Source organism: Zootoca vivipara, chromosome 9, assembly GCF_965207765.1.
Source record: "Zootoca vivipara chromosome 9, rZooViv2.hap1.1, whole genome shotgun sequence".
Classification (NCBI taxonomy): Eukaryota; Metazoa; Chordata; class Lepidosauria; order Squamata; family Lacertidae; genus Zootoca; species Zootoca vivipara.
The window spans coordinates 66742107-66763742 of NC_142592.1; the positions used below are offsets into that span (position 1 = coordinate 66742107).

At 47.3% G+C, this 21636-nt stretch overlaps 1 protein-coding gene across 1 annotated transcript in view; it reads left to right on the forward strand.

The window, feature by feature from the left end:
* Positions 1-21636, forward strand: part of LOC118091532 (uncharacterized) — a 183929-nt gene that overhangs the window by 46606 nt on the left and 115687 nt on the right. The window contains exons 14-22 of the mRNA XM_088651913.1: positions 428-586; positions 4096-4224; positions 6447-6596; positions 9092-9283; positions 10837-10976; positions 12059-12182; positions 13782-13925; positions 15461-15651; positions 18585-18749. Of these exons, the coding sequence (XP_088508039.1) occupies positions 428-586; positions 4096-4224; positions 6447-6596; positions 9092-9283; positions 10837-10976; positions 12059-12182; positions 13782-13925; positions 15461-15651; positions 18585-18749 (1394 nt within the window). The remainder of the gene's footprint in view (positions 1-427; positions 587-4095; positions 4225-6446; positions 6597-9091; positions 9284-10836; positions 10977-12058; positions 12183-13781; positions 13926-15460; positions 15652-18584; positions 18750-21636) is intronic.

The following is a 21636-nucleotide window of genomic DNA, read 5'->3' on the forward strand; positions in this document are numbered from 1 at the left end:
AGGGACCCCCGAGGGTCATCTAGTCCAACCCCCTGCAATGAAGGTGGAGCTCAAACTCACAGGCATGAGATTAAGAGTCTCAAGCTGTAGCGGCTGAGCTATTCAGCTATTCCAACTGGCCTGAATTAAAATCATTTAGTTTAATCCTTCCCACGCTGTGACACCCTTGCTTTTGACTTGCAGGCATCTCGTGACGACTTTTGAAAATGCTGACAAGTCTATGTAGCTGTTTTAATTTCCGTTTTTTTGTGAGTCAGCCACCTACATGATTATCTGTATTTTTAATGGTGTTTTACATTTCAACGCTGCACATCGCCCCGAGGGCTGGTGGCATGGAAATAACTTTTATAAATAAATAAAAACTACGTAAAACACACACACTGAAGATTCTGCTCTCTGTCTTTTACCTATTTCTGTGCGTTCCAAGAGTTCTTCGGAAGAGACCGACCCCGGCAGCTTGCTCTGAACAGCTCCAATACAGCTTACCGCCTGCAAAATTTGGCTCATAACACGGAATATGTGATTTCGCTGTATGTCCTTTTTGGTTCGGTAGAGGGTCCGGGGATCACCATTACTGCGAAGACCTGTAAGTACATTTGCGTCGCAGACAAAAAAAAAGAACTGGACCTCCCCTCCACCATGCAGACGATATTGTTCCACCTGGGATGAACAAAGACATTGGATTCTTATCTCATTATGCATGATCAAGCTTTCTTTAGCGCCTCAGCCCTTGCTTCCGCCCCCGCAGGACCAATTGCAGTCATCAGCAGTTGTTAACAGCCATCAACAGGTTTACCATTCCTATCAGCCCATCACCCATTCCCACCCCCCCCCACCCTCTGTATATATATATAAGGATCTGACTCTTCTGTTTCAAGTGTATCTGAAGAAGTGTGCATGCACACGAATGCTCATACCAAAATAAAAACTTAGTTGGTCTTTAAGGTGCTACTGAAGGAATTTTTAAAATATTGTTCCAAACCGAATTCTTGAGAGCTTGAGATTTTGCTGCTCATGCCCCCCCTTCCATTCAGGTCATGAGTTCCTCTTAAGAAAACTTCCTCCACTGGCCAATGTTTAATACACAAGGGCATGTTGCATTTTGCATCTTTCAAATTCCCAAAAAATGTGGGATGCTAAAAAATTGTAACATGGCTTGGGAATTCCAAAGATATTTTGCTTCAATTAATATAATTTAGTTTTGCTTGGAATATAAAATGGGTGTAAAATTGCAATCATTTAAAATGATTGCCAGATGTTGTTGTTGTTTAGTCGTTTAGTCGTGTCCGACTCTTCGTGACCCCATGGACCAGAGCACGCCAGGCACTCCTGTCTTGCACTGCCTCCCGCAGTTTGGTCAAACTCATGTTCGTAGCTTCGAGAACACTGTCCAACCATCTCGTCCTCTGTCGTCCCCTTCTCCTAGTGCCCTCAATCTTTCCCAACATCAGGGTCTTTTCCAAGGATTCTTCTCTTCTCATGAGGTGGCCAAAGTATTGGAGCCTCAGCTTCACGATCTGTCCTTCCAGGGAGCACTCAGGGCTGATTTCCTTAAGAATGGATAGGTTTGATCTTCTAGCAGTCCATGGGACTCTCAAGAGTCTCCTCCAGCACCATAATTCAAAAGCATCAATTCTTCAGCGATCAGCCTTCTTTATGGTCCAGCTCTCACTTCCATACATCACTACTGGGAAAACCATAGCTTTAACTATACGGACCTTTGTAGGCAAGGTGATGTCTCTGCTTTTTAAGATGCTGTCTAGGTTTGTCATTGCTTTTCTCCCAAGAAGCAGGCGTCTTTTAATTTCATGACTGCTGTCACCATCTGCAGTGATCAAGGAGCCCAAGAAAGTAAAATCTCTCACTGCCTCCATTTCTTCCCCTTCTATTTGCCAGGAGGTGATGGGACCAGTGGCCATGATCTTGGTTTTTTTGATGTTGAGCTTCAGACCATATTTTGCGCTCTCCTCTTTCACCCTCATTAAAAGGTTCTTTAATTCCGCCTCACTTTCTGCCATCAAGGTTGTGTCATCTGCATATCTGAGATTGTTGATATTTCTTCCGGCAAATACTTTGCCAGATACTTGCAGTTTATTATTATTGCGCGGTCAGGCGGAGACCCCCCAAACCCCAGGCAGCCCACGAGTGGAATAACGACACCAGACAACGTTCTATGAGATTAAAAATGGCCACAACTTTATTAAGATTCAGATGTAGGGAGACCTTGGCTCAGGCATTGAGCGTTTATCCTTCCCAGTCCCCAACCGGTGATCTGGGTAATTTCAGGGTTATCCAGCATATGTGGGGGTTGGGCTAGCTCTGGAGAACATATGTTCAAGCAGATAGCCCACCCCCTTTTTCGCCGCCACTGGAGGGGGAGGGCAATGACAACCTCTGGGCATATGGTCAATGCCTCCCCCTAGACCCCTTTACGGGAACCCTGGTATCTCCGCCGCGATGGGGGCGGGGGGTCACCTACCCCACGCGCCCTCCCCCCATTCTGGTAAATAACTAAAGGATTCCGCCCAAGGCCTGCACCCGCCAAAGTTGTGACGAATTGCTACAAGAAAGGCGAAACCTGCCAATGCAGGGAAATTCCTTTCCGGCCCTTCAATAGCGGCCTTGTCATAGTAGCGCTTGCGTGCGTGCTTGCCTGTGGAAGAAAAAAGTTAACCTGTAATGTAAGCATTAATTTGGGGAGTGGAGGGTGGGCACCACAGTTCAAGAAGGATACTGACAAGCTGGAATGTGTCCAAAGGAGGGCAACCAAAAGGGTCAAAGGCCTGGAAACGATGCCTTATGAGGAACGGCTTAGGGAGCTGGGTATGTTTAGCCTGGAGAAGAGAAGATTAAGGGATGATATGATAGCCATGTTCAAATATATAAAAGGATGTCATATAGAGGAGGGAGAAAGATTGTTTTCTGCTGCTCCAGAGAAGCGGATACGGAGCAATGGATTCAAACTACAAGAAAGAAGATTCCACCTAAACATTAGGAAGAACTTCCTGACAGTAAGAGCTGTTCGACAGTGGAATTTGCTACCAAGAAGTGTGGTGGAGTCTCCTTCCTTGGAGGTCTTTAAGCAGAGGCTTGACAGGCATATGTCAGGAATGCTTTGATGGTGTTTCCTGCTCGGCAGGGGGTTGGACTGGATGGCCCTTGTGGTCTCTTCCAACTCTACAATTCTATGATTCTATAAAGTTCTGGAGCTGCGGCTGCTTCTCATGTATAGTTACCTCCTCCTACCTGGCCAATCCCATCCCCCCCCGCAACACCTCCCCCAGCTGGATTGGACGGCTGGCTGTGTGGGCGGAGACCACAGGTATCCAGCCCGGGAAGGTGGTGCCAGCCTCTGAACTGCTGAGTGCTGTCCTGGGGATCCCAGGGGGTTGTGCGTGACCACACAAAATGCTCACCCCTTTTATATGGCGAACAGTCATTATTATTAATATTAAGCATTGCCTGGCATTTTCAGAAGGTAAACGTTGTCCAGCCCCAAAATAATAACAGATTTGAATTCCTCACACCCAAAGGCATATTTTTAAGACCTCTTGCTGAAGAAGTTTGCAAAATTTTGAGTTTCACCCGCTAAAATGATAAACCCTGCCAGGGTCAGATTCAGCTTTGATGAGACCCTAAGCTACTCAAGGTAATGGGGCCCTTTATATATCAAGCTGTCCTTTGTCGACAACAAATGGTCACTGTTTTTGGTGTTGAATATATGCTATATGGTAATTTTTGGACCTAATAGGTATCTCAAGCCATTTGCCCATGTTGCCGTGCAACCAGCCCATGCAGAATGTAGGCACCCTATATATAGAAAGGAGCAAACCAGTGATATTTTAGGGAGCAGGCTAGCAGGCGGGGCCCATGACTTACATCCTAGGAGCCTACACAACACAAAACACTGTTGCTGTATGTAGGTTTTATTTTACTGTATTTGCTTTTTATCTTATATTTTGGAAATGTACATCCAGTTTTTTTCCTTAAATTTTTTTTTGGGGCCCCAAGAGAGTGGGGCCCTAAGCTATAGCTTGTTTAGCTTATATGTAAATCCGGCACTGGACCCTGTTAACAGACCCTTTTTCTTGGCAGCTCCTCTGGGCTACGTGACTCATTTCAAGGCAACCTCTTCCTCGAGCACCTCCATCTCTCTGTCCTGGAATGCTGTCCCTGCAGCCAACAAATATAAGATTGTCTGGAAACCATCCGGAACCGAGCTAGGTATGTTTGAAGTCTGTCCCTGGCATTGGTCCACGTAAAATACCCTCTGTAACAAAAAGTCTAATACTGTTCGTGCAAAGTGTGACCGTATGGCATAACTTAGTTCAGGAATGGGAAACCTTTTGTAGTCTGAGGGCCACATTCCTTTCTGGGTGACCTTCCAGGGGCCACATGACAGCAGGGCAACAAATGTAAAATTTATATTTGTTCAGTAGGCTACTTTCTGCACCCTCACCCACCCCTCTAGGTCTTCCACGCAGACAAGCAAGAGATGTTATCAGAGTTTAAGCACACATTCCGAAAGACTAGTACAATCGTACCTGGGATCCCAAATGCCTTGCCAGTTGAATGTTTTGGCTCCCGAACGCCGCAAACCTGGAAGTGAGTGTTCTGGTTTGCGAACGCTCTTTGGAACCCAAACGTCTGACGCGGCTTCTGATGGGCTGCAGGAGCGCTCTACGTAGGGCTATCTTTGAAGGTGACCCGGAAACTGCTATTAATCCAGAATGTGGCAACTAGACTGGTGACTGGGAGTGGCCGCCGAGACCACATAACACCGGTCCTAAGAGACCTACATTGGCTCCCAGTACGTTTCCGAGCACAATTCAAAGTATTGGTGCTGACATTTAAAGCCCTAAACGGCCTCGGTCCAGTATACCTGAAGGAGCGTCTCCACCCCCATCGTTTAGCCCGGACAGTGAGATCCAGCGCCGAGGGCCTTCTGGCGGTTCCCTCACTGCGAGAAGCAAAGCTACAGGGAAACAGACAGAGGGCCTTTTTGGTAGTGGTGCCCGCCCTGTGGAACACTCTCCCATCGGAGGTCAAGGAGATAAACAACTACCTGACATTTAGAAAACACCTAAAGGCAGCCCTGTTTAGGGAAGTTTTTAATCTGTGATATTTTAATGTATTTTGCTATTTGTTGGAAGCCGCCCAGAGTGGCGGGGAAAACCCAGCCAGATGGGCGGGGTATAAATAAATAAATAAATAAATAAATATAATAATCTTGGTTTCCAAATGTTTTGGAAGTCGAACAGACTTCCGAAACGGATTCCATTCGACTTCTGAGGTACGACTGTATTGATGAATTGGAAGAAGAAAGATATGATCTCCTTTAATCAATTGATTGATGACATGTTAACCCTCGCAACATATGAACTTATAGACATAGACTTTGTTCGGATAAATATACTGACATTTGGAATTAGTTTCTGCCGAAGATATGCTATTATTAATAATCATATATGTATTAGGACAATATTATTGTTCCTATATATATAATAATGTATGGAAACGTAACAGATTATAGTCATTATATCCTATTATATCTTTCTTATTATATTTGCTCCACTTTTCTTTTCCCTCTTTTTTTCCTTCCTCACTTTATTTTCTACTACTGAAATTATTTTAATAATAATAAAAGCACGCATTCCATACGATCTGAAGCCCAAAACTATATGCTTGCTTGTTTCCGAAACCCCATGCATCCCTAAGCAGGCCACATCTTGAGCAAAATAATTTGTTATGTCATTTTCTAGCTCAAATGTGCCTTTCCCACTCTGCTTTTATCACCCAGGGTGGGACACATGGGAGGAGCATCATGGACCCCACATCTTTTCTGCGCTTCGGAAGTGTGCCAGGCCTGATCAATCAAGTTTGTCATGTTTTATGGCGATTGGCACACCATAAAACTTTGGCATCTTTCACCTGCCAAGCTTAAGGGAAGATGATTTTGAGCTGAGAAGAGGCTGGGGATGGGGAAAAGGTTAAGGAAAATCCCTCCATGTGCTTTTCCTCTACTGTGATTCACAGTTTGCCAGGGCTTTTGGGGGATTTAAAAACCCGCCACAACCCAATCACAGAATTCAGAATCACATGTAGCTAGAGCCTCAGATTGTAAGCTCTGGGAAAGGGCCATGGATACGTATGAATAGTAAACGTTTGGATTTGATATCCCGCTTTATCACTACCCTAAGGAGTCTCAAAGCTGCTAACAATCTCCTTTCCCTTCCTCCCCCACAACAAACACTCTGTGAGGTGAGTGGGGCTGAGAGACTTCAGAGAAGTGTGACTAGCCCAAGGTCACCCAGCAGCTGCATGTGGAGGAGCGGGGAAGCGAACCCAGTTCACCAGATTACCAGTCTACCGCTCTTAACCACTACACCACACCAGCTGTTTTGCAAGGAGGAAAGCAAACTTGGCCGTTGGTATTTCTGTTTCAGAGAAAGACACTGCTCAGAGCCATCTCCTAGACAGCGGAGTGCTTGCTTACCGTCTGGAAAACTTGCTGCCTGACACCCAGTACACCATCGGGATTTGTGCTGTGTTTGGAACTTCCGATGGAAGAGTAGTCACCCTTACTCAAGGCACCGGTAACTGCACGGTTCGAAAGGGAACATTGCTGAGCTGTGGCAGTGAATTATTTTGCCGTGGCTAAGGTAGTAAACATTCTTGGCTAGCTGCCACTGTCGTACAGTGGTTCCGCTCCTTCCTCCTGGGCCGTGTTCAAAAAGTGGTGGTGGTGGATGAGTGTTCAGACCCCTGGGCTCTCACTTGTGGGGTGCCTCAGGGTTCTGTCCTCTCCCCCATGCTTTTTAACATCTACATGCAGCTGCTGGGAGAGATCATCAGGGGGTTTGGGCTGGGTGTTCATCAGTATGCGGATGATACCCAGCTCTACCTCTCTTTCAAATCAGAACCAGTGAAGATGGTGAAGGTCCTGTGTGAGTGTCTGGAGGCGGTTGGAGGTTGGATGGCAGCTAACAGATTGAGGTTGAATCCTGACAAGACAGAAGTACTGTTTGTGGGGGACAGGAGGCGGGCAGGTGTGGGGGACTCCCTGGTCCTGAATGGGGTAACTGTGCCCCTGAAGGACCAGGTGCGCAGCCTGGGAGTCATTCTGGACTCACAGCTGTCCATGGGGGCGCAGGTCAATTCTGTATCCAGGGCAGCTGTTTATCAGCTCCATCTGGTACGCAGGCTGAGACCCTACCTGCCCGCGGACTGTCTAGCCAGAGTGGTGCATGCTCTACTTATCTCCCGCTTGGACTACTGCAATGCGCTCTACGTGGGGCTACCTTTGAAGGTGACCCGGAAACTACAACTAATCCAGAATGCGGCATCTAGACTGGTGACTGGGAGCAGCTCCGAGACCACATAACACTGGTCTTGAAAGACCTGCATTGGCTCCCAGCACGTTTCCGAGCACAATTCAAAGTGTTGGTGCTGACCTTTAAAGCCCTAAACGGCCTCGGTCCAGTATACCTGAAGGAGCGTCTCCACCCCCGTCATTCTGCCCGGACACTGAGGTCCAGTTCCGAGTGCCTTCTGGCAGTTCCCTCGCTGCGAGAAGCCAAGTTACAGGAAACCAGACAGAGGGCCTTCTCGGTAGTGGCACCCGCCCTGTGGAACGCCCTCCCACCAGATGTCCAAAAGAAAAATAACTACCAGACTTTTAGAGGACATCTGAAGGCAGCCCTGTTTAGGGAAGCTTTTAATCTTTAAGAAATTAGTGTATTTTAATATTTCTGTTGGAAGCCGCCCCGATTGGCGGGGTATAAATAATAAATAATAAATAATAAATAATAAATAATAAATAATAAATAATAAATAATAAATTATTAATTATTAATTATTAATTATTAATTATTAATTATTAATTATTAATTATTAATTATTAATTATTAATTATTTATCATTAATTATTTATTATTTATTATTTATTATTTATTATTTATTATTATTATTATTATGCCACACAGCAAATTGTGCAAGAGCTGAGCTAACTGCTCTATAAATTGCCTTGTGTCTCTCTATAACAGGGTTTCCCAAATGTGGGTCTCTAGCTGTTTTGGGACTACAATTCCCACCATCCCTAACCACTGGTCCTGCTAGCTAGAGATGATGGGCAAGTCACTGCCTCCCCCTGCCTTTCAACCCTTCAGCTGGAGATGACAGAGGCTGAACATAAACGCATATGAAGAGGCCTGCTGGATCAGGCCAATGGCCCATCTAGTCCCGCATCCTGTTCTCACAGTGGCCAAACAGAAGCCCATGGGAAACCCACAAGCAAGAACTCAATGTGGGGCCTTCTGGTTGCAAAGCAGGTGCCCCACGACTGAGCTATGGGTGACCTAAACTAAATGGCATAGAATCATAGAAGTGTAAAGTTGGAAGGGACAAGGGTCATCTAGGTCAAACCCCTCCAATACAGGAATATCAGCTAAAGAGGCACCCCCAAACTTGGCACTCCAGATCTTTTGGGACTACAACTCCCATCATCCCTAGCTAACAGGCCCAGTGGTCAGGGATAATGGGAGTTGTAGTCTCAGAACAGCTGGAGGGCCAAGTTTGGGGATGCCTGAGCTAAAGCATCCCTGGCAGATGGCCCCCAACCTCTGCTTAAAAAACCTCTCCAAGGAAGGAGAGTTCACAACCTCCAGGAGGAGACCGTTCCACTCTTCCTGTCAGAAAGTTTTTCCGTACTTCTAGTCGGAATGCCCTTTCTTGTAAAACTTGAAGCCATTAGTTCGAGTCCTACCCTCCAGAGCAGGAGAAAAACAAGCTTGTTCCCTTGAGATATTTGAAGATGGCATGAAGGAGGCTCGCTTGTATGTTTGACAGTTTCTTTTCAAGGACATCGTTGTCTGAACCTCAAGGCATTGAACACCCATCTCTCTGGGAGTTGTGGAGTTTCAGTTCCTCTTCATGTGAACAGGGCCAGAGGGGAAAGCAAGCAGAAAGAGCCCCCTCTCACTTTTTACTTAGTGGAGCATTCCAAAATATGATCCCTTCCTTGCACTCAGAAGTGTTTCATTCCAAAATGCTACTCCTTACATTTCCTTTTGGCATTGTTTGTTTGCAGCAGGATCTCGTGGGAACCTCTCCATTCCCCTTCCAATGGTTCCATCTGCAAAACCTATTACAACTAGATTCCTGCCATTGAGTTCAAGACAACCCACTCCTCCAGCAGCCACCTCTCTCAGGCCAAGAATCACCTCCGCACACACAGCGAGGATCCCTAAGGCAACAGCGCCGCCAGCTCCCACCCCTGGCCCAGGTGAGCTTGAGACTCTGAACTGCTTCTTAATTTATGTTAACAATGAATGAACGGCCCATCTTCAAGTTCACCCCAGGAGGCTTATGAAGATAATAATATTGGAAAATAATAGATATAATAAGAATAATATAGGAGATAACTGGGTGTTGAAACTTGCTTAATCTAAATCATATATCCCAGTTTCCAGCGGCCCTTTAAAGTACGCTTCACACAGAGTATACGCAGTCAGAAGTTGACCTGGCTAAGAAAACACCACCAAGAGCGTAGGGTATTATTTCCCTTATATGAAACCCCTTACTAGCTGCACACTTGTAAAAGTATGCAGATGAAAATACAAACGGTTGGGTTTCTTTAACTGAAAAACAAACTGAATCTAAAGAGACTTTAAACTAAAGATAAATGCTTTCTCTCTTAGCAATGTTATCTACCCACATTCAAAACCTCCCACAAACCTCCCATTAAACTACCCAAGAATTAACAGCAAACTAGCATTATAACTAAGCAACTCTCATACTAAGATTCAACTAAGGAATCTCTTAAACTGAGAACAACTGAGAGAGTGATCTACTAAGAGATGAATCAAACTGAAAGATCTAACTAAGAGACAGAAGGCTTTCTGCAGAGCCTTATATACAAGAAGCAGAGCCCACGCCTGTGAGCAATTAACAGAAACACCGGCACCTGTTTCTCTTAAACAGACACTATTTACATTAGACCGGCTCTAAAGTAACTTGACTATTCAAAAAATCCAACAAATAAAATAAACAAACGTGAGAATCAGTCAAAATTCATACTAGCGAGACCTTGCATGGTTGTAAAAGAAATACCTGGAAGCATTTCAATGAAGGACTGTGGATTTGAGCTCTAGGAAGGCCATTAATAATGATGGGGCCACCACAAAAAAATGTCCTTCTATTTTCCTAAAGGGTGTGTCCAGGCATCCATAGTGATCCCAGTGTGAATGGTCCTGGCCATGCTTTGATCAGGTGTATAAGCTCTGGCCACTGAGAAACTCAGTGGCCAGAAACAGCAGAAACTTACACGCATAGCTCAGATTGGCTAGGAACCATGAGGTCACTAACTCACTTCCCCAATCGTCTCCAGAGCATGGTTACTACATTTTTAAAAATGGGGCAGGGAGGGGGGACAGGGCCTTTTCAGTATTGGCCCTAACTTGGTGGAACGCTCTTTCACAGGAGACCAGGGACCTGCGGGATTTGTCATCTTTCCGCAGGGCCTGCAAGAGCTGTTCCGCCTGGCCTTTGGGTTGGACTTAGTCTGACCCCTGTGTTTTCCTCCCTCATGGCTTGGATTTATGGACTACTTAAAATCAGGCTGCATTTTAAATTTTAATACTGTATTTTAATCTGTATTTTAATTAATTGCTTTTTATGTTTTATTGTAAATTTATTGGTGTGAGCCGCCCTGAGCCGGGTTTTGACTGGGGAGGGCGGGGTATAAATAAAAATTTATTATAATTATTATAATTATTATTATTATATGGACATGGTCTGTGACTGATGGAGGCCACTGCCTTCCTTTCTCACTCCTAGTCTGCAGCAAATCCAAAGCAGACATTGCCTTTCTGGTGGATGAATCGTCGAGCATCGGCCAAAGCAATTTTGCCAAAATAAAGGACTTCCTCTTCCGCATCGTCTCTTATTTCCCCAAAATTGGGCCTGAAGGTACACAGGTAAAAGCTTCTGTGACGCAGATGTTTGCACAGGTCACTAAGAACATACAACAAGCCTGCTGGATCAGGCCAGTGGCCCATCAATCCACCATCCTGCGGCCGACCAGATGGCCGTGTGGAAATCTGCAACCTCAGCATGAGCATAGCAGAATTCTGCCTTCCTGAAGTTCAGATTATATGATATCCAGAGACATAATGCCTCTGGCCATTTACACAGCGGGGGCTCACCATCATCAGAGGCAAAGCAACCAGAGTGGCGCATGTCTAAGGAGCCATGGCGCGTATCTCAAGAGGTGTGCTGCCACACCCGGGGGCCTGGCTTGCATCCCGGGGGCGTGCCACCTGTGTGGACGTGGTGCACGTTCCGGGGTGCGTGTGACGAGCGCCGTGCACCCTAGGGGTTGCCACCGATCGGGGGGTCAGCATTTTGTCACCCCCCTTTGGAATGGTACCCGGAGCGAGACGTCCCGCCCCCCCGGAATGCCCCTGCCCATCGTCTCCTTTTTCTGAGACTAGGGATGGAAGGATCTGTGGGTTCTATGGGTTGGTTGAGTGGGAAGGGGCTGACACCTCCCTCTGTTGAGCCCAAGAGATCTCCGCTGGCCTCCACCTGTGAAGTCACACAAGCACCACTCTGTCCGCACGGAGGTCCCGCCAAAAATACAGGGTGCGGAAGGACTATAAGTGGGCTTCCTGGTAGTGGCAGCCCATGCGAAGCTCTGGAATGTGGAGGCAGGAAATGGCTTGATTTAGCCCCCTTCATCTGGGCTCAGTCGCTCCACCACCTGCAGGCTGCCATAGACCCGAGCAGGCTTTTGCCTGCCCCTCTTCCACCCCAGTTGGCATGAGCAATGGGGCTGTGAATCCTGCCCTGCCCTCCTGTCTGCTTGGGTTTTTTTTGGGGGGGGGGTTGCTCTGTTAGTTGCTGGGATGAGCAATTGTAGGGGCAATTTTAGGAACCGCAGCTTAGTTGACCTTGGCTGGCTCTGCTGGCGAAATGAGAATGCTCGCAATCAGAATGGTTTTTCCTTCTGCTCCTTTTCTGGCTAATCTCGGGTGCTTCTTTCGCCTTCTCATGCTAGATTGCTGTAGCCCAGTACAGTGAGGAACCCAGGACGGAATTCCACTTTAACCGTTATAGGGACCGGAACGGCGTTTTGAAAGCTCTCAAGAGACTCCGCTATGCTGGCGGAAACACAAAAACCGGCGAGTATTGCATCGTTCAGTGTTTCCTTTGTTAAAAAAATTATTTTGTACATTTATGTTGTAAACTGCCCTGAGATCTGTGAATGCTGTCATACAAATTAGTACCTTACCTACCAAGTCCCGGATTGCAGAATCCGGGACCGGCAGCCGTGTGACACCGGACGTTGCGTCGACGTAACTTACGGTGTCGCTTTGCCCGTCTATGGGCACCAAAAATGGCCGTCGGCAGCTTCGAAAGTCGCTTGTACGCATGTCAGGAAGTGCGTCAACGCAACTTCCGGTGTCGCTCCGCCCATCTATGGGCACCAAAAATGGTGCCCATAGAAGGGCAAATCGGAAAGATAATCAATGGCCGCCGGCAGGAGAAAATAACGGAGAAAAACGGGAGACGAAGTGATACGGGAGACCACCGGGAAAAGGTAAGTAAAAACGGGGGTTTCCCAGGGAAAACGGGGTACTTGGCAGCTATGATTAATACTAATACGTTAACTGGTTGAATTGATGACTTCCTGAAAGTTCAAATGAGTTACGATGAACGCAAAAGCACAGGTTAATTAAAATACATACATCCCTGGAAGAGCTAAAGCATGGGTAGGCAAACTAAGGCCCGGGGGCTGGATCTGGCCCAATCACCTTCTAAATCCGGCCTGCAGACAGTCCAGGAATCAGAATGTTTTTACATGAGTAGAATGTGTCCTTTTATTTAAAACGCACGGTGGGGCCTTCCTGGTGTTTTTATATGAGTAGAATGTGTGCTTTTATTTAAAATGCATCTCTTGGGTTATTTGTGGGGCATCCCCCCCCAAAAAAATATATAGTCCGCCCCCCACAAGATCTGAGGGAAAGCTTGCTGACCCCTGGAAGGAACTTTCACTCCAAGGGCACAAGGTCACTACTCCAGGTAGCCTCTATTTCCAGAGGAAAAACAAAAATTGATTGGAGAGGTTCCTTGACCCCTTCTCCTACCACCAATGGTCAGTTCAAAATTGCCCTCTCTGAACTGTTTTTTCTCCTTGGAGGGGAACATATTTAGTGAGCTGGTATCTTCCTCCTTTGGGAAAGTCAGTTTTGAGTAGGAAAAAGGGAAAGGGTTACGTAGCCCTTTCTTCCCGCTCTTCTGCTCCTGAGCATTACATCACCAACAGGGGACCTCGGGCCTAAACCGTCCCACCAAGCCATTTTGGCCACACCCGCCGGCCCTATAACTGCCCTCATATCTGATGTGGGCCAGGTAAAAATGTGGCTCAGCCAAAAGGGGCTTTGCAGGCACTTCCAATCAGCTGGTTGTTAGTGCCTGCAAAGCGTCTTTCAAAATGCCATGCGAAGTTTAGACATTGTTTCTTCAGTTTAAAAACAAACCCGGGGAGGCTTTGGCCTTCTCTTGCTTCCAAACAGTAAAATAAATTGGGATTTGGCGCATCTCTTAGAGAATTATGTTGTCTAGAAACTTGTTTCCTTTCCCTTCCTCTAAAAAACTAAACGTGGCTTCAGAGAATCTGCACCCGTTCTTGCACCCTCGCAAGTCCCCACAGACAGGGATATATCCTTGACGCCATGTCACTGTAATACTCTCTGCCCCGTTTCTATGCTTTCTCACAGGTAGGGCCATCGGCTACGTCTTGAAAGAGATATTCCAAGCCTTCAAGGGGATGAGACCCTCTGTGTCCCGCACCCTGGTGTTGCTGACGGATGGGCCATCTCAGGACGATGTTCTGCCCCCAGCCAAAGTGGCCCACCTTATAGGTAAATCTGTGGATCTGAGACTATCTGGACTCTGGGATACCTATAAGTGAAGTCTTCCCCAGCTGGAAGATGAAGCGCCTTAGCTCAGTGCGTGGAGATCTCGAGCATCTGCTTGGCATGCAGACGGCCCTAAATTTGGTCCCCGTCATCTTCAGGTAAGGCTGGGAATGTCCCGTGCCTGAAACCCTAGAGAGCCATTGCCAGTCAGTGTAGACCAGGGTTTCCCAAACATATGTCTCCAGCTGTTTGGGAACTACATTTCCCATCATCCCCGGCCACTGAGCCTCCTAGCTAGGGGTGATGGGAGTTGTAGTCCAAAAATAGCTGGAGACCCAAGTTTGGGAAACCCTGGTGCAGGACTGATCTACAATATTTTTTATTTTTTTAAAAAAAGGACGAGAAAAATGAAACCTACACTTTTTTAAAAAAAGTATTTTGAAAGCTTGATGTTATTGAACAAACTTTGAAACTCTTACAAGCTTTGCCTGGTTATACTGAACTTTTAGCATGCAAAGGGGTTGCTCTGTTACTGAGCTACTGTTTCTGGTGATCCCACGGTCAATAAAAGTTCCCTATACTTCGTCCGTGGGTGCTTCAAGGAGGTTTCGTAATGTGTACACTTAAGGTGGACAAATCCCTTAGTGACAATTCAAAAAGTTTTGTCGCAAGTCACCCCAACCAGCAAGCAGTGCGGCATTCCAGGGGTTCCCGGTGCTTACCCAGGGATTGTGTTTCCTTCAGAATGAGGCAAAGCAAAGACCGTGGTGTCTCTATGATATAGGGCTTCTTTACACATATATACCACCTGAGCCTGGGACGCGGGTGGCGCTGTGGTCTAAACCACTGAGCCTAGGGCTTGCCAATTGGAAGCTTGGCGGTTCGAATCCCTGTGACGCGGTGAGCTCCCGTTGCTCGGTCCCAGCTCCTGCCAACCTAGCAGTTCGAAAGCACGCCAAAAAGAGCAAGTAGATAAACAGGTACCGCTCCGACGGGAAGGTAAATGGCGTTTCCATGCGCTGCTCCGGTTTCGCCAGAAGCGGCTTAGTCATGCTGGCCACATGACCCGGAAAAACTGTCTGCGGACAAATGTCGGCTCCCTCGGCCAGTAAAGCGAGATGAGTGCCGCAACCCCAGAGTCGTTTGCGGCTGAGCTTAACTGTCCGGGGTCCCTTTACCTTTACCTTTTTACCACCTGAGCCTATGATGTCCATGGGATAAAGCTCTGCAGCTTTAACACCCCAATAACGTCCTGCTTCTCCTATAGGAACAGCCTTGGATTCCAGTAGAAATCAGGCATGACTCTGTCTCTTAGCTGCCCAGCCTGCTTCTTTCTTCCAGCTTCTGGCTCACTCTTGCCACCACCACCCCAGCAAAGAGCCCCACTCCCCTTGTTCCCTGAATGACCCACACTTACCTGTAACCATTACCAGGCTGGCCTGGCTATCCCAGCAATTGAATCCAGGCTGCATCCAGGAATGACAAGTGTGGCTCAGGCTACCCCCCGCGACTCATCATAATATTTCCTCCCACTCCAGGGATCCGTGTGATCGCTGTGGGCATTTCAGGGGCAGATCCGGAAGAACTGAAAAGAGTCTTGTTGCATCGGAACTTGAACAACCTGTTCTACGCCAGCACCTTTGACGATCTCCCGCTGATCCTTAGGGAGCTCATAGAAACCCTTTGCTCTGGGTCCCAGCAAGTGGTTGCCGTGCCACAGGAAAGTGGGGTGAGGTTTTTTTCCCCTTGATCAGCATCTAGTTCTTCGCCTTGCACTGAGATCCAGCGCCGAGAACCTTCTGGTGGTTCCCTTGCTACGAGAAGCCAAGTTACAGGGAACCAGGCAGAGGGCCTTCTCGGTAGTGGCACCCGCCCTGTGGAATGTCCTCCCACCAGAGGTCAAAGAGAACCACAATTACCAGACCTTTAGAAGGCATGTTTAGGAAAGCTTTTAATGTTTGTTGGATTTCTGTATTTTAGTATTTTGTAGGAAGCCGCCCAGAGTGGCTGGGGGAACCCGGCCAGATGGGTGGGGTATAAATATTATTATTGTTGTTGTTGTTGTTGTTGTTGTTGTTGTTATTAATGCATTTCCTCTGGAGGTCTTTTAAAGGGTAGGTTGACCAGAACCGAAAAGGAAATGGGGAACACATACCTTCTGTTTGTGCAGAAGGGGGGAATTTGGCAAATGGGGTTTCTTCTTCAGGAATGAGAACAACTATTTAACTATGAATACACAATCTCTCTTCCCGTTTCAATTCCTGTATTAAATAGCACTAGAACTCAAGGACGCGGGTGGAGCTGTGGTCTAAACCACTGAACCCCTTGGGCTTGCCGATCGGAAGGTCGGTGGTTCGAATCCCTGTGACGGGGGGAGCTCCTGTTGTTGGGTCCCAGCTCCTGCCCCCCTAGCAGTTCAAAAGCAAGTCAAGTGCAAGTAGATAAATGGGTACCGCTCCGGAGGGAAGGTAAATGGTGTTTCCATGCGCTCTGGTTTCCATCACAGTGCCCCTTTTCACCAGAAGCAGTTTAGTCCTGCTGGCCACATGACCTGGAAAGCTGTCTGCGGACAAACGCTGGCTCCCTTGGCCTGAAAGCGAGATGAGTGCCGCAACCCCATAGTCACCTTTGACTGGACTTAACCGTCCAGGGGGTCCTTTACCTTTACCTTAGAACCCGTGGACATGCATTGATTTTGGAAGAATCAGGACAAATTAGAGAAAGCCCTTCTTCACACAGTGCAGAGTTAAACTACGGAACTCCCTCCTGCAGGAGGCAGCAACGGTCACCAAGCTAGATGGCTTCCAAGGAAAAATAGACAAATTCATGGAGAAAGAGGGCTATCAGTGACTACTAGCCACGTTGACTTGACTCTGCTGCCACATTTGGGGTCAGCAATGTTTCTGAACACCAGTCTCGGTGGAAACCACAGGAAGAGGAGAGTGGCTCTTGTGCTTGAATCCTACTTGTGGGTTTGCCCCAGGCCTCTGGCTGGCCACTGTGAGAACAGGACGCTGGACTAGATGGGCCTCCATTGGCCTGACCCAGCAGGCACTTATGTTCTTATGTCTGCACTTGAGGGATTCGGGTCTTTTGGCAGGAGGTGGGGGTGGGGGGTAGTGCAGAATCAGTGTGTGGATTAGGGCTGTTTCCTCAACATGTCCCTTGAGGAGTGAGCTGGGAGCCAGGAACTGGAGGTTGTGAGATGGTCAGTCAGTCGTCATCCTGCTGTCAGAAAAGGACAGCGATATGAGGGTGGAGAAAAGACTCTGTGAAGCATGGATTGGCAGTGGGGTGCGCAGGTGCGACGAAAGTCCTTTACTTTCCGTCTTAATTTACAACCAACTTCTCAAATTATAAAAGAACCAACGGGGATATCCTGAGGTAAAGTACACCTCCCACTATCCCCTTTAGTCTCCCTGTAAACCCCCTTTTCCACTTGGGGTTTTAGAATAATTTGAGAGTAGTATTTCCAGCACGTACATAGAATCATAGAATCGTAGAGTTGGAAGAGACCACAGGGGCCATCCAGTCCAACCCCCTGCCAAGCAGGAAACACCATCAAAGCATTCTTGACATATGGCTGTCAAGCCTCTGCTTAAAGACATCCAAAGAAGGAGACTCCACCACCACACTCCTTGGTAGCAAATTCCACTGCCAAACAGCTCTTACTGTCAGGAAGTTCTTCCTACCTTAATGAAACCAGGGCTATAAGTGAGACAGTTCCTATGTGTACTCAGATAAGGGTTTCACTTCACTAGAAACCCCCTTACTGTCAAGCTAGCCTCCTTCCTGAGGTAACTTTATCACCACCCAGAACCTGTCTCCTTCCCTCCTCCTGGTGCACTCTCAGACACAAAACTAACCCTTCTAGTCCTGAAGGCTGTTTTGTCTTTTAAAAAAGATTATTCAACACCAAAAGTTTCAGGATACCTTTGCTAGAAAAAATATCACAGACGATGGTTTGTATAACACTTCAACTATGCACATTTATTGTATTATTTCTTGATGGTTGCTTTCGGGTTTTATTAGTACAAACTTAGTTTCATTGGTGTTGTTCCTAATAAGCAAATATCAGATAACCTAACAAATACCACATCTACTCTAATCCACCCTCCTCACAACCTCCCAACTCCCACACCAAATCCCTTTCAACTGACAGGTCACACCTCCCATGGAATGTTTCTGTCAGTTAACCAGGAGTCTGGGTTAACCCTTCGATAGGTCGATTGCAAAAGAAAAATACAGTGGTACCTCTACTTACGAATTTAATGTGTTCTGAACACACATTTGTAAGTCGAAAAAAATTGTAAGTCGAATCCCATAGGAATGCATTGGGAGAAAAAATTCGTAAGTAGAAGCAACCCTATCTAAAAATTCGTAAGTAGAAAAAATCCTATCTAAACCGCATCCAAGATGGCGGGCGGAGCTCCATTCGTAAGTAGAAACATTTGTAAGTAGAGTTATTCGTAAGTAGAGGTACCACTGTATAACAGAACAGTTTCAAATTCGTCACAGCAGGTGTCCACAGAGGCCTTCATTGGCACCAACAGGGTCCTCTCCTCCCTCTGGAATTAGTCATAAGCATTTCCTTGTAGCCAATGGAAGAGGTTATACCTCAGCTGCCTTTGGTCAGCCTAACCCAATGTCCTTTGTGCTCAGATTGCCAGCAAGGAGATGAACAAGGTGGAAGGGCTGCTGGATGATGCAAAGAGGGCGGCACCTGTCTCCGGTTCCCCTTCCGTTCCCCTGATGGTTCAGACCCCGCAAGGACCCTGTGACCCAAGGTGCTCCAAAGTAAGCCAGCCAGTGATTCAATGCAGCAGGGTACCCCTAACTCCACCCCACCTACCCCCCCAACCTAAGGACCACGTGAAAATTGCTGAGGGGAGTTGACAGGGAGCTTGGCGGCCTGTTGTAGCAATTGCGATGCCCTGTGCTCGACGCTGCATGGTTTTGAATTTGAATTTTATGGCTTCCTTCATTCTGTATTGCATGCATTTTGTTGCATTCCGTTGAATTCTAATATGTTGTTGTTTAGTCGTTTAGTCGTGTCCGACTCTTCGCGACCTCATGGACCATAGCACGCCAGGCACTCCTGTCTTGCACTGCCTCCCGCAGTTTGGTCAAACTCATGTTCGTAGCTTCGAGAACACTGTCCAACCATCTCGTCCTCTGTCGTCCCCTTCTCCTAGTGCCCTCAATCTTTCCCAACATCAGGGTCTTTCCCAAGGATTCTTCTCTTCTCATGAGGTGGCCAAAGTATTGGAGCCTCAGCTTCAGGATCTGTCCTTCCAGTGAGCACTCAGGGCTGATTTCCTTAAGAATGGATAGGTTTGATCTTCTTGCAGTCCATGGGACTCTCAAGAGTCTCGAATTCTAATATATAAAATATTAAAAGAAGCAATGATAATGCAATATCTATATACTGAAAATCAATATGAATGTTAGTCTTCTCTGATACTTCCTCTCGCTCTGTTTTTCATGCTGCTAATCCAGTCCTTTTAAGTCCCTTCCTGTCTTCCCTGCCCACCTTCTTGTTACTTTTGGTCCTTCCTCGCACGACACACAACATTAAGAGAAGTTCAAAACAACTTACAGTCATAAAAAATAAGGTGGGTCCTTAAGAATATACCTCAAGGGTCAACAGCCAGAGTAAAGAGGTGAATCTTCAGCATTCTCCAAAACAGCACTGTCTTTAGCATATGCACCGCTGGGGAAAAGATCCGCCCAGCACCCCCAAATTTAGTTTAGCCCCCAAATTAACTTTCATTAGGCTTATGTCAGACACCACGCTTACGCCTTATCTCTTCTTTACGAAAGAAGTGAGGAAAAAGAAACAAACTTTTTTATTTGCTCATTTATTTACAACACACTTATACAATACCACCACACTTAAACTTATAAGTATTGTTTAGGCACCTACTTAGGAGAAACATCAGTCGTGTTAAAGGTGCCGCTGACGCTGCTGCCTCATAGCAGCTCAATACAACAATACGTAACATAATATTTTGATGTAAGAGTTAATTTCACGCGCATGCTGCCATGCGCTGCCGCTGGCGCAGCACGTCTTTGGTAAATGAGCGCACAAAGTCAAAAGTCCTTTAGTGAAACAGTAGGTATACATTTCAGTAATACCTAGGGTATATATGCATTTTGTTTTTCTAGCTTGATCAAAATTATTTATTATTTCATAACAGGTAGATAGTTAAGAGCTTAGGCGGCTTCAGCGGCAGGCAGAACTTGGCACCTGGGTGCCTTGCACCCCTTGCACCCCAGGATAAAGACGGCCCTGCTCCAGAAGCCGTACGGTGAAGGTGCCCGGCACAGCTCTTTGTGGGTGGTTTAAGGGCCACCAGAGAGAAGCCCCTCTCTGGGGCTGCCAACCCCTGAGGGTGGAGGAACCACCAAGAGGAACCGCCCTCTGAGAGGGTCTGCAGGGAAGGAGGCGGTCTTTCAGGCATTGGGGGCCTGAGTCATTTAAAGCTTTAAGCACCAATGGGATTGCCATGATTTGGGTCTGGAAGTGAAATGGCAACCTCTGCAGCTGTTTTAAAACAGGGGTTACCGTATTGGCCTGAATATAAGCCTTGCTTCCCTCCCCCCCCCCCAAATTCCGACCATGAAAAGTTAAAAGTGTGGCTTATATTCGCGACCTTAGGGTATGCAGCCAGGAGTGCAGGGCAAACAGTGCCTGGAGCATGGCAAAGTGGTGCCCGCCCCATGCGTAGTCCTCTCCCCCAAGACTCCGCCCCTCCAATTTTAAAGGTACAGCTTATATTCAGGTGCGGTTTATATTCAGGCCAATACAGTATATGAGACCTAAATGGTACCCCAGACAGTCATCGGACTGCTGCATTTTGGAACAGCCAAAGTTTCTGAGTCTTCCAAGGGCAGTCCTGCATAGAGCACATTGCAGTGATCCAAACAGGACATGGCCAGAGCATGGAGCATAGCAGCCAAGTCATCTCTAAGCAAAAGGGGTTGTAGCTGGTGAACTGAGCTGGAGCTGAGAAAAGGCACTTATGCCGCGGGCAGGGCCGTCTTACCCATAGGCGCTAGGGGTGAGGGGCACCCGGGCGCTGGGCTCTCAGGGGCGCCAGGCCAAGAGTCTGGGGCCCAAGAGTTGAGTCCGGGGAAGAGCCCGCCTGTCGGCCAGAGTGCCACATTGGGCTCTTCTGCTGCAGGTGGCTCTGTGCCACGTGTTTGGGGGCGACTGAGCCAGCGAGACGCTGAGGCGGCTTCGCTGGCTCTGCCCTCCTGTGCGCCTGGGACTGGGCAACCGGGGGAGGGCGGCGCCGGGCAGATCTTTGCACCCTGGTGCCGCATATGCTTAAGACAGCCCTGGCTTCTGGCCACCTGAGTGATGCTCTGGACCACAGTGGGATGGTGGGGTGGGGAGAGGTCGCCCTTTGTGTCAAACGTGCCCCAAAAATATCCTTTTCCCTAAAGTGCACTCACACACGCATGGTTTGCATGTGCCAGGATTGAAATACCCAGAAAGTGGCATCAACCCACCCAGAGCAGAAATTAAAAGCAGGTTGTATACAGGGAAAGTGACGTTTTTATGAGATGAGAAATGGGAAGGGAAGAAAAATCATCATTATATATACAGTGGTACCTCGACATCCGAATGACTCGACTTCCGAAGGTTTCAACTTCCAAAGTCGGCAAACCCGGAAGTCTTGTCGCTGCGTTGCGTTCTGCGCATGCG